This window comes from Anas platyrhynchos, chromosome 5 (genome assembly GCF_047663525.1).
Source record: "Anas platyrhynchos isolate ZD024472 breed Pekin duck chromosome 5, IASCAAS_PekinDuck_T2T, whole genome shotgun sequence".
In the NCBI taxonomy this organism is placed as follows: domain Eukaryota; kingdom Metazoa; phylum Chordata; class Aves; order Anseriformes; family Anatidae; genus Anas; species Anas platyrhynchos.
In genome coordinates this window covers 48,611,867-48,623,755 of record NC_092591.1, presented here as the reverse complement: position 1 = coordinate 48,623,755, position 11,889 = coordinate 48,611,867, and the positions used below count along the sequence as shown (strand labels likewise).

Genomic DNA, 11,889 nt, shown 5'->3' with positions numbered 1-11,889 from the left:
ACAATTTTGATAGTTAAGGTAGTTATCCTGTTAAAGAAGAGCAAATGGGAAAAAAACAAACAAACAAAAAACCATAATTCTGTTCTAGAATTCTAACACTAATAGAGCTTCAAGCACATATTTTTCATTCCAGCTCACTAATCATGTTTATTAAATGTAGGCTAAAGAAGGAGCCAGCCTTGCAGCTGTTGAAATATCAAAACTGAAGACCAAGGTTGATGAGTTGGAGAAGGCATTACATCAGACAAAAGCCTTCCAAGCAGAAACCGAGAGAGAGATTGCATCATACCAGAGTGAGCTTGCTGGATTGAGGTAACAAATAATACAGATGGATTTTGTTTAGAATTCCTCAATGTCTTCGCAACCTGACAGTAAACTGACACAGAATATTATGCATTGTCTACCAGAAGAATATTTCCATAATATTCACAGTCAACTTCACACAGTTCTCTTTCTTCCCATTTATCTTTGTAATCTTATGTAGTGATCTCTTTGTTTATGCAAAATTTCAATCAATCTTGAATGAATGTTTTCTCTCCAGCTGGTGACTTGGGTATATGAAATCACAGTTTAAGAATCATATTTCTATGCGTTGTATCATATTCTCTTCTCAGTAAGAGTAACCATTGGGATGGCTGAATGTTTTCTCCATTTTTTTTAATAGACATCTGAAATATTGCAAGTGTGAGCCAACTACATATTGAAAATTAACTTCATTTCACATTTGAGCAATATTTTTGTAGATTGAAGGGTTCACTTCAACATTATTCACATCTTGCACTATCTGTGTGAAATGAATAATGTGATGCCTTTCTGTGAATACCATATGAGGTCTGCGTTCAAAGAAGGTAGTAGGCATTTTTAAGTGGCACTCAGTAGAGACAGATCAGTATTTGGTTGTCCTAGACTGTTCAAGTTTTAAACTAGTTGGAGGTGATTCGAAGTGTGAAAACATGTTATCATCAGTTCAGTGAAAATAATTTTGTTTGGATTTCAGGCTAGTAGGCAGTATCCCTAGTGCCTTACTGTATTTTACTGTCTGTAGTACAATTTATGCCATTAAAGCCTCTGTCAGATAATACCTGTTTTATACTAGAGAAGGGTGTGTGTGTGGAGGGGGGATGTAGATCAGAAGGCCAGCCCCACATTTTTCTTTGCAAATGTGAGCAAGTTAGCATGAGATAATTCAAACCATGTACTAATTAGTAGACTTGACAGGTTGACAGTTTTTTCCAAGTATTTTTCTAAACTTCGAAAGCGTATTTTAAATTGATGTTATGCCCTTTGTAATTTCATTTGTATTATGACAGCACTTTCTGGAGATGTGATGTGTTTGCTTATTTAATAGTATTTTGAGTCTAGGCACTCCTCTTCAAATTTACGTTGTTTGAAATGGAATAGACTGTATATCTTGAGCAGTACTCAACACTACTATAACCTAGGGTTGCTCTGCTGCCCAACATTATTCTTTAGATAGCTCAAGTATGTATTGCATAAAGAAATATTATTATCTTTAAAGACAGTAGACTCTTGTCTCCAATCCAATGAAGAAAACATGATGATATCACTTTCAAAGCTTTTTTTTAAAGTAGACCTCTTCAAACTGAAATATGCATGAGAATGTTCATAAAATGGACCATATTTACATATAATTGTTTAAAAACTGCTATTATTTATTTTAGAAATAACAATTAGGACAACTTTATCATTCTCATTGACTTGTCTATAGTTTGTTGTTATTTAATGGCTAGTTTGTTATTTTATGTTCAGAACGGAAAAAAGCCTCCTCCTCTCAGAGTCCGAGGCACTACGAAATCAATGTCAAATGACAGTTGCTGAGAAAGACCGACAGATTGCAGAACTACAGAAGCTGCAAGAAGATTTGATTGTTAAGAAATCAGTCTCCACCAGCGGCAATTACCCAGTCAAGGTAAACAAATAAAACGTGGCAGGTAGCACTAATCTGCTTCAATTGATTTATTGTACAGCACACTTCCTAAATGAGAACTATATTGTATATGATAGTGAAGGGTGGGATGCTAATGGGTGCATTAACTGTATTTCAGTACTTCTGGGGTCAGTCAAATCAGTGAACTACAACTATCTCACTACAGGAAGGACATTGAGGTGGTGGAGCACGTCCAAAGAAGGGCAATGAACCTGGTGAAGAGTCTAGAGAACAAGTCCTGTGAGGAGCAGCTGAGGGAACTGGGATTGTTTAGCCTAGAGAAAAGGAGGCTCAGGGGAGACCTTATTGCTCTCTACAACTACCTCAAAGAAAATTATAGCAATGTCGGGGGTTGATCTTTTCTCCCAATCATCAAGTGATAGTACAAGAGGTTTAGGTTGGATATTCAGAAAAATTTATTCACTGAAAGGGTTGTGAATGGAACAGGCTGCCCAGGGAAGTAGTTGAGTTAGCATCCCAGGAGGTATTTAAAAGATGTGTAGTAGATGTGGTGCCTAGGGGCATGATTTGGTGGTAGGTTTGGCAGTGCTTGGTTAGTGGTTGGACTTGATGATCTTAGAGGTCTTGATTCCAAGCAAAGGAGTTGCAATAATTTAAAACAGTTTTTAATGGAGTCTGATGTTGATCAACTTCTTTTAAACAATAAAAAAGTTTATTTTGCAATTATAAAATAAAAAACTTGCTGATACGATATATTGCAATGGTCAAAAAACATTGAAAGAACTTACATAAAGAAATAATGTAGTTGTAAAGGAAAAGGTGAAGGACTGCTACAAACCAGGAATACTTACTGAGTCTTAGCCAGAAAGGAGTAACAATTTACTATGGTTGAATTGTAATGGTATTTGTACCTGACTGAGTTGCTGCTGTTAGTGGATTACTTAAGTTATCTTCCAAGTGACTGTTTTAGGTTAGTTAAATCCAGAATACGATATGAAGAAGTTCAAACTAGATGAATGAGAAGGAATTTGGTTCAGCAGCAGAGCTGGTATTGATAAATACAGGGATAGATAATGGAAAGAAAAAGAACTAATATAGTTTACAGCTTTCTCGGTTAATTCTATAAAATCAAGAAGAGAGCAGGGAAGTTTCAGACAGCTCACAGAAGAATACTTAAGTAGTAGCTGAGATGAAACGTGCTATGCCCATGAGTGAGAATATAACTCTGGAAATTCTGGGTCTATAATTCTGGTTTCTTTTGCCAATTTGGTGTCATTTGCAGTTGCACTATTGTAAAACCAGTGTCACTAGTTGTTCCTGTGGCACATGTTTGAAAGAGAGTAGGATGTTGTACTATTATTTGTAGGGTGCCAACAATGTATTTATTGGCCACTGAGTCTTTGCATGTTATTAGAGTTAATCAGCTGTCTCCTGTCTGTTTTTGCAGATTATCATTAAAGATTTGAGGAAAGTAATATTTTATTTGCCTTTTCTGTGCCAAAGGAAGTAGAGATGGGCTATCTTCCTTGTATTTTATTAAAAATAACATTTTAGCTGGTCAAATTATGCCTATCATATGCTGTTCATTTTTCATTTTTAAAACAATATATCAAAGCTGTTGAACCATAATGTCCGTTGGGTTATGGAATATTTTATGTGGTACAAGTCTTTATTTCATGATTTTATAAGAAGATAGATTCCAGAAACCATTGGAGGCAGACTGCTTTCCTTCATTATATCAGATCAACATCACAATGTTGGCCTGCTAGATACTTACAACTTTGTCCTTTTCAATCAGTGATAGAGTTTAATTATTTTTGAAAAATGGACTTTCAGCTTTAAATTCATATTTAGAAAATAGCCATTTTTTTTACCTTGTTATGAATATCCTACATTAATGAGAAAATAGATTTTAAAAGGTGTATTTTGTTCATCTGGCTTTACTGTTTTTCCACTTCTGTGCTTCATGCTATTTGCAAATGTACAATTTAGTTGGCATGTTTCTTCATGGTATTTTTTTTTTTTTGTATTGAAGTTTTAAGTTGAAAATATTTAGTAGTACATATTTATGTCAGTAAAGCCTCTTGCAAATGCAAGATTAACTTGTGAGAATGAAATGATCTTGTGAAAAGGATATCGTTGTGTAGTCCATACGTATTTAGTGTTGAAATTGTATACTATTTATAAAAATTCCTATGTTATTTACCGTTGAATATGGTGATACTTTTTAAGGTTTTAGAAACTGCCTCCCTTGCTGGAAGTGCAGACAACCCTGAGGAAATCAAACATGTCTTGGCTGAGAAGAATCAACTTCAAAATGAGCTACAGCGCTGTCTTCAGGAGATGCACCAGAAGGATCTGCATTTACATCAGATTAATTCAAAGGTAACTTAAAACAACAACTGTCATCCTAAAGAGTTAATTTGAATTTGAGCGTTGTCAACATGTAAGTACTGCTGAACTGGTGGTATCTCACGTAATTGAAACTTAGAGTGCTTTAAAACTTAGGTTCTTCATAACATCCCATTTGGCTCAGACTACAAATTGCAAACTTAAGCTCAGTGTGATGCTGCAGCCTTCCTGACTACTTATTCGAGTGAGATAAGTTTATTTGAATCTGCATTCTAAAGAGACATTGCTGAACTTGAACTCAAAGTATTTTTCATTAGACAGAAACAGATGTCTGTCTTAGCTGGAACAAGATTTTAGCTATCTCATACCAAATATTAAAAACCTCAAAAATGTTTCTTCACAGTGTCTTTATGAACCCTTATGTGGCTGTTAAGATGTGGGGGGTGCATGTGTGTGCATGTGTGTTCAGTTTTGTTAGCAGAAGTTTGTAAACGTTCTTGGAAATTCCCTAAACAGTTATCTTGCTTCATGTAGTCTGGTATGCAGAGAAAATTAGGTTTATGTTACCTTTCATCTGTGATTGTGTCTGTTTTCTCTGCTTCACCCAAACGTTTTATGAATCTAAGAACAATTTCAACAAAATTTTAAAACGGGCATAGTAATCTCAAGCTCCCACAAGATGAGTATGTGGGTAAAGGGTGGAGACCCAAATTACTGTTCTGTTTTTGAAAAGATGAAAACTCAACATCTGTACATTCCTTGATTGCCTGATGAACATGTTTATACTGTTCAATTTACTTAGCTATATTCATTGTCCTGAAGTCGGAGCTATGTATACTGTACTTGGCCACACAGGGATGTCATAGCAAACATGGGGAGGAAAGCATTGGGTAAAAGCTGCAGTTAGCCTTTTGTCATATAGATTACAGAGAAAACCAATATGCAGGTTTTATTATTTCTGCTGCTCGTAAAATAGATAGTTAAATCTAACCAAAATGACCTTGCCAAAAAATTGATGCAATTTTGAAAACAGTACACAATTATATTCAACAACAGGTCTCAAATCTGTAGTAATTTCCTGGAGGAGATAATTCCTTTTTTTCTTTCTTAATTAAAATATTAATTTCTTTCAGGTTGTGCAGTCAGCAGAAGAGAATGCTGTCTTGTCTGCCCAGTTGAAGACTCTGTCTCAGACTCTGAGGGATAACCAGCTTCGTTATACTGATTTGCAGAATCGTTATTTAAGGCTGGAGAGAGAATATCAGACAATGCAAGTGACATCTTTCCAAGGCACTGTTCAGGTAAATGAACATATGGAGAAGTTTTTAGGGTTCTTTCTTCTTTGCTCATGCTTTTGCTGTTTTTTGTGCTAAACAAACAAACAAACAAACAAAGTGTTTATTAATAAATAATAAATTTTAAATACAGTAAATACTTCCTGTTCTACTGATTCAATACTTCTGCTAGTCTATGATGCACTGAAGATAACTGTCTTTATTGCTATAAAGATATTTTTATTTAACTTTTAATTTAAGGAAGATCTGTACTGACACTTTTTCATTTTGAGGTATTTTTGAATTAGTCTACAGCTGGTAGATGTAATTGAATGATCACTAATCATTGGATTAGCAAGGTTTGGTGATACTTTCACAGCAGTCATGAATCATTTTGCAAGGTCTTTGGGTAATACTTTGAGAAGTAAGATCTATGTAAACAGTTCAGCATTTCAGTACCCTCTGCAACCTGTCATATACATATGTAAGATTATTCCTTTATGATCCCTTCAATATGAAGTGTTTTCCTGTACTGCCTTGCTTGCTCAATAATGAGTGATTAACGAAAGACCTTACAATATTATGATGACCTATATATAAAACAATCCGTATTCTTCCAGAAATGGAAATTATCTAGAGAGAATTGTCAACTGTAAAATAAATGAATCCCCCCTTGTTATCTCCTGGTTGATTGTAAAGCAATAGGCTGTTTCAACACAGTTCTCAGTGCTTCCACACTGCATAAAGCTCACTAGCTCTGAATTTAAACATTACTAATAAGGATGCCATAAGCTTTATGTTAGGCATAGATTATCTGAGAGAGAACAAAAGGGAGACTTACCTTATTCAGACTCATAGTACCACTCGTTCTTCACATAGATATAGCCATCTACTCCTGGGCAGTTAATCAGTGCCGCTCCAACTGGTAATCCTAGCTTGCTCATGACTTGTCCTAGTCCTACTGCATGTCCTAGTATATCTGTTGTGCTATTTGTTTTATACCATATAGCAGCAAACTGGGCAGGTAGTGCTGCAGTAACTAGTCAGGATAGTCAGAGGATATCATCAGGAGTACTATGTGGAGTTTTGGGTGCTATATTATAAGAAAAAATATTAGAGAGCATCTAAAGGAAGGCTGTGAAGATGGTGAAGGGTTTGGAGGGCAAGATGTATGAGGAGCAGCTGAGGTCACTTGGTTTGTTCAGCCCAAAGCAGAGCACACAAAGGGGAGGCCTCATTCGCAGCCTGCAGCTCCCTCACGAGGGGAGCGGAGGGGCAGGTGCTGAGGTCTGCTCTCTGGGGACAGCGACAGGACCCAAGGGAACGGCATGGAGCTGGGACAGGGGAGGGTCAGGCTGGGGGTTAAGGAAAGGTTTTGCACCCAGAGGGTGGTCGGGCACTGGGACAGGCTCCCCAGGGTTGTGTTCACAGCACTGAGCCTACCAAGTACAAGAAGTGTTTGAACAGTGCTCTTAGACATTTGGTCTGATTTTTGTGTGGAGCCAGGATTTGAACTCAGTGATCCTTGTGGGTCCATTCCAGTTCAGGGTATTCTATGATTCTGTGACTATATTAATGGGGGGATTTCTGTTCCTGGAGTGGAGTTCACAGATGTGAGAAAAAGGATTCAATACTCTGCAGAATATTTCTGCTACTTCAGCATGAACTGGCATGTCTACATGGCATGATGAGATACCACACATATTTTGTTTCAGATTCTGTTAGTGTAATAGCTGCATTTTTTATGAAACTATGGTCAATGCTATGTTACTATGTGGATTTGGAAATGTATTTATTGCACTGCAGACATAGCTCGAATTGCTGTGTTATGCAGTGTACGTGTATTTTCCAAGACTGGCAGTACACACAGTCATAGTCTTCAACTTTCTGTTAGAAAACAGGTTTGGAAAATTGCAGCTGCGGAAATTAAATGTTCAAATGACACAACAGTGTTTTGTTCCACTGCTTTATGGTGGTTATAGCTTCTTTAATTGATATAAAGATTTTTACAAGTAGAAAAATGGTGAGTAGCTTTTTTTCCCCTTTAATATTTTCTAGGATGAAACTAGAGCCGAAGTTCCCCCTGGAGCACCACAGGAAAGATCTGCAGTTATTGTTGAAATAGACAATATGGAGCTAAATGAACTCAGAAAAAGGTGAGGACTGAGAGTGTGTATTAGCAATATTGGTTTCCTGAAAGCTGCGTTGTAAGTGCAAAAGTAATGCTTTTCTCTCTCTGAAGTATTTTTAGGGGAAAGAGAAAGGTGTGGATTTACAGTGGATTAGAGGAATCAGTCTCATTCTTGAATTATTATTTGGTAGTATTTGTGGGTTAGTTTTGTAAAGATATGTACTTATTGGTGACTTTATTTAAATATCTAATCTGAAGTGTCTCATTCTAATTAAGTCTTTACCACAAACAGAACATTAAGCGATTTAAAAAAAAAAAAAAAACCTCTTTCGGTAGATAAAATATGAGTTCATATTTCATTTTGTTATAGGCTTGCAGAGACTGAGCAACAATATGATTCAGTGCAGCAGGCTCTCTCACAGCTGACAGAAACACTGTCAGAAGAGAAGAGAAGGAGAGAAGCTGCAGAAGAAGCTCTTGGACTCTCTGAAGAGCTAAGTAACAGGTAAATAATCCTGTAAAACATGATTTTTTGATTTTAAGGGTATACGACAGATTGCTGTATCACATAAGTGTTTATGCTTACTTGAGTATGAAATAACCTGCGTGTTCAGAAAACTTAAGCCATCTTTCCCCTCTGGTTCCTCTTCTGGTTCCAATTCCCTTTGGATGAATCAATATAGAGGTCTTCATTTACAGTAGGTCTGGAATAAATGCAAAGTGTACTACAGAACTGGAAAACTGTGTCAGATTCCTTAGTTTGCCCTTTATTTTTAGTGAGATTAGTGATAAGTTTACCTGTGCGTATTAGATTTCTGATAACAGAATCAGTTTGTAAGTCTACAAGTCTATGGTACCTGAAGCAAAGAAAATTCATGCGTGACTGTGTTAAAAAGCTGATTCTAACTCAATGGATCAAGAAAGTGTTAATGGCCTCTGATTTTGATGGCTTTTTTTTTTTTTTTTTTTTTTTTTTTTTGAGTCAGAAGAAATATACTGACAGCAGCTTTAGTACGGTCACATTTTAGATTTAAAATATTATCCATCTGCCTGAATAAAATCTCCATCATTATCATCATATGAAAATCACTAATCAGCTAGCAATGGTGAGGGTTATTCTGAATAAATGAAACACCTTGAGAGTAGATTGCAAATGGAGACTGAAGATGACTTGGCAACATAAACGGAATTTTACTGCTTTTTGTGGGGAGCTTCTCCCCGTAATGTAAGTGTATAAAATAATGTTTCTTATGTTAATTTGGAATTAGGAAAGATAATTCAGTATTTCATTGTCTCCCTTTACTTTTCCCCTAGATTTGAAGTAAGTAGTTACAGGTCTGTACCTAGAGAATACACTGTTCAGATGGAAACTGAGGAGGAAAGGGAAGCCTTAATCATCAATCCTAGTGAACATGTTATTGTACGAAAGGTAAGTGAATGAAAAACTTTTAAAAAACCCCAAATTCTAATCTACATATGTAGTGTGCTAATTGTGTACTGCTAATTGCAGATAGGACAGAAGGCAGCACAGTTCATTATTTCCTCCCACGGTACTATTTCCTTTCTCTTGTCTTCCTTCTGCTATGCCTCTGTCTCTTTCAACTTACTCATTTTTGAAGTGCAGATTTCCCTTCTGAGTCACTGGGAATCACTGATTTGGGTTGTCTTCTTTGTATGTAAACACTAGTGTCAAGCAGCTACTTCTCTAATCTGCCTTGACTCTGAAAAGCTCTCTGTGAAGTACTCTTTTTTACATATCATGGGGATGTGTTGGCTATGGAGAGGTCCATTCAACATAGCGAAGTAGATAATGAAAATACTTCGTTCTGTCAGGGTTGTGGATGATGGGTCAAATATAGGCAGCTGCATAAACTATGGCACGTAACTAATTACATATGTTCGAATTAAAATATAAATAGTCTAAGAGTGTAATTTTGTTACACATGTGGCCATTAAATAAAATGTGTGTGTATATAATTATACATCCTCATCTTTAGAATGCATATGTAATTACATAATGCACAACTACCTTATATCCATTCTTCCTCCATTTATTACTGTTTCAATTTTATCTTTAAATAACCTATACTTATGGCCTTTGCTGTGGCATCCATTGCTGCATATCAGAGTTTGAGGGCTTAGAGTGCCTCGGAAAAATAGGTTCTAGAGATTCTTCTAAAAACTAGAGATTCTTCTCTTCTGTATGCATGAACACTTACTTGAAGTTTTTTGTTTCCTAACCAGGTGAAAGGAGGAGCCCTTTCCTTTAGAAGATGGCTTCGAGGACGAAGTCTTTACTGTTCTAAGCTGCTGACGTCCAGAGCAAAATCCCGCTATTTATTCCTTACATATTTAGTTACACTACATCTTGTCGTTTTACTGTGCCTCACTGGTGTTCTCTGAATGCACTGCATTTTCTGGGTAAATTATTTTCCTATAGGTAATGGTGTGCCAATTGAAGATAATAGACTTTTCACATGCTGCTGTTAAGCTATGCACTGGACACAGTTGTATATATTCTTGTTACACTACATGAATCTTGAGCTTCTTGTAAGAAATTTGTGTATATCACAGTTGCTCCAAAGTTGATTTGAATTGCTCTTTAACAGTGGGGTATTATATTTGCTAAGGAGAAAATATTTCCCTCATTTGCCCTATAAAGAAACTGCTGCATACAAGTTATTTAATATTGTTTGTGAGTACATAATGATTGATTACTACTGAATGGGTTGTAAATGATATCTTTTCTAAATAAATTTTATTTTAAGAGTTAAACTATACATTTTAAAGGAATATTCAGCTATTACTGTTTATTGGCTTCTTGATTATAACAAGAAGTTTTATAGAGTGCAATAAAGGAAGAAGAACTGGATTTTCGATGTGTTTTTTTTTTTTTTTTTTTACTGAAAATTAAAGGCTTAAGTCAGCTTTCTTCTATATCAAGTCCTTATAGTTTGTATTGGCTGTTGTCAAGGAGCACAGATATGTATGTGGTAATATGATAAGCCAAAGTGTAAGCATCAGTCAGCATTCAGAATTGGTATGAAGAAATGTCTTAAACTTCTTATACTCCTTTATTTTTGTTAAAAGTTGCAATTCCTGTAACTTTTTTTTTTTAATTCACTTCTTCTATTCTTTGTGGGTTTAGTTACTGTGTCTTTGGGGCAAAATGTTATTCAGCTGCTCAACACATTAACTTCAGGTTTATAAATCTACAACCTGATGTATTTTATATATTCCATAATACAAATGAAGAGAGGTTACATTTTCAACTTAAAGGCTATAAAGCAGAGGATTTGCATCGGTTTCTGTAGATGCCTAATGGAGCAATATGGCTGGTATATTTATACATCTGTATTTTGTTATAATCTCTGCACAACTATTTCTCCTATTCCCAGGACAGTTTATTATGAAGACTGTGGTCACTTGAAGCTAGAATGTTGTTTTTTCTCCTGGTATTGTTTGCTGTTTGTTCTGTGTTTTGTTCATGTCTGTATAAAATGGAGATGCATTCAAAACAAGCCAAGTCTAAAGAAGCAGACATTAAGTCATAAAAAGGATTGATTTCCTATTTGCTAGACTGAAATCTTGTGGGAAAAGAAAAATTTAGTGAGTATGAAAATGGAAGGATTCCATCAGTTTCACTGATGGGCTGATACAAGATTGACGTAGATGTTAATGAGGTGAAATATCTTCTTATGGTGCAAAGATTCTTGTATATGAGGTCTCCTGTGCAGTCACGTTACAAGTGAGAAAGGATTGGTTGGCACTAGATGTTTGCAGAGTTAACATTTGCCATATTGTGTCTAATATTCTGCATCATTTGTTTTCATCACATGGAATGGGAAATATTGCTGGCCATAATTACCATTCTAGGTAAAGCCTGGAAACTTCTCTTGATGATCTTTTAATATTTCTTAGCCTGTTAGTGGTCTGTATTCCTATATATGTCAAATATATTCCTATGTAATAGATATATATATATATTTTGTGGAATAGTTACTGGTCATCTCTTTTGAATGACTTATTGCTGATTCAGTCCCTGTTTTCAGCCATAGTGTCACCCAAGTACTGAGATAAGTCAGCTATTTTCAGGCTTTACACCACACAAACAAACAGCAAGTACAGTTGAAATATGAGTACTGTACGTGGTAAGACTTTTCCTTTTCCAGCTTGAAGATGGCTGCTAACAGGATGATAATGAACTATTCTTAGCTATTTGT

General features: G+C 35.8%; 1 protein-coding gene across 8 annotated transcripts in view; it reads left to right on the top strand.

Annotated features, from left to right (window-relative positions):
• The window catches only part of LOC101803508 (uncharacterized), a 46,726-nt gene extending 36,188 nt beyond the window's left edge, over positions 1-10,538 (top strand). For all 8 annotated transcript variants that reach the window (XM_072038995.1, XM_072038994.1, XM_072038997.1 and 5 more), the window contains 8 exons: positions 161-312; positions 1,771-1,930; positions 4,142-4,294; positions 5,395-5,562; positions 7,594-7,691; positions 8,037-8,171; positions 8,981-9,095; positions 9,911-10,538. In XM_072038995.1, the coding sequence (XP_071895096.1) occupies positions 161-312; positions 1,771-1,930; positions 4,142-4,294; positions 5,395-5,562; positions 7,594-7,691; positions 8,037-8,171; positions 8,981-9,095; positions 9,911-10,069 (1,140 nt within the window). In that variant the 3' untranslated portion in view covers positions 10,070-10,538. The remainder of the gene's footprint in view (positions 1-160; positions 313-1,770; positions 1,931-4,141; positions 4,295-5,394; positions 5,563-7,593; positions 7,692-8,036; positions 8,172-8,980; positions 9,096-9,910) is intronic.
• The last annotated feature ends 1,351 nt before the right edge of the window (positions 10,539-11,889 follow it).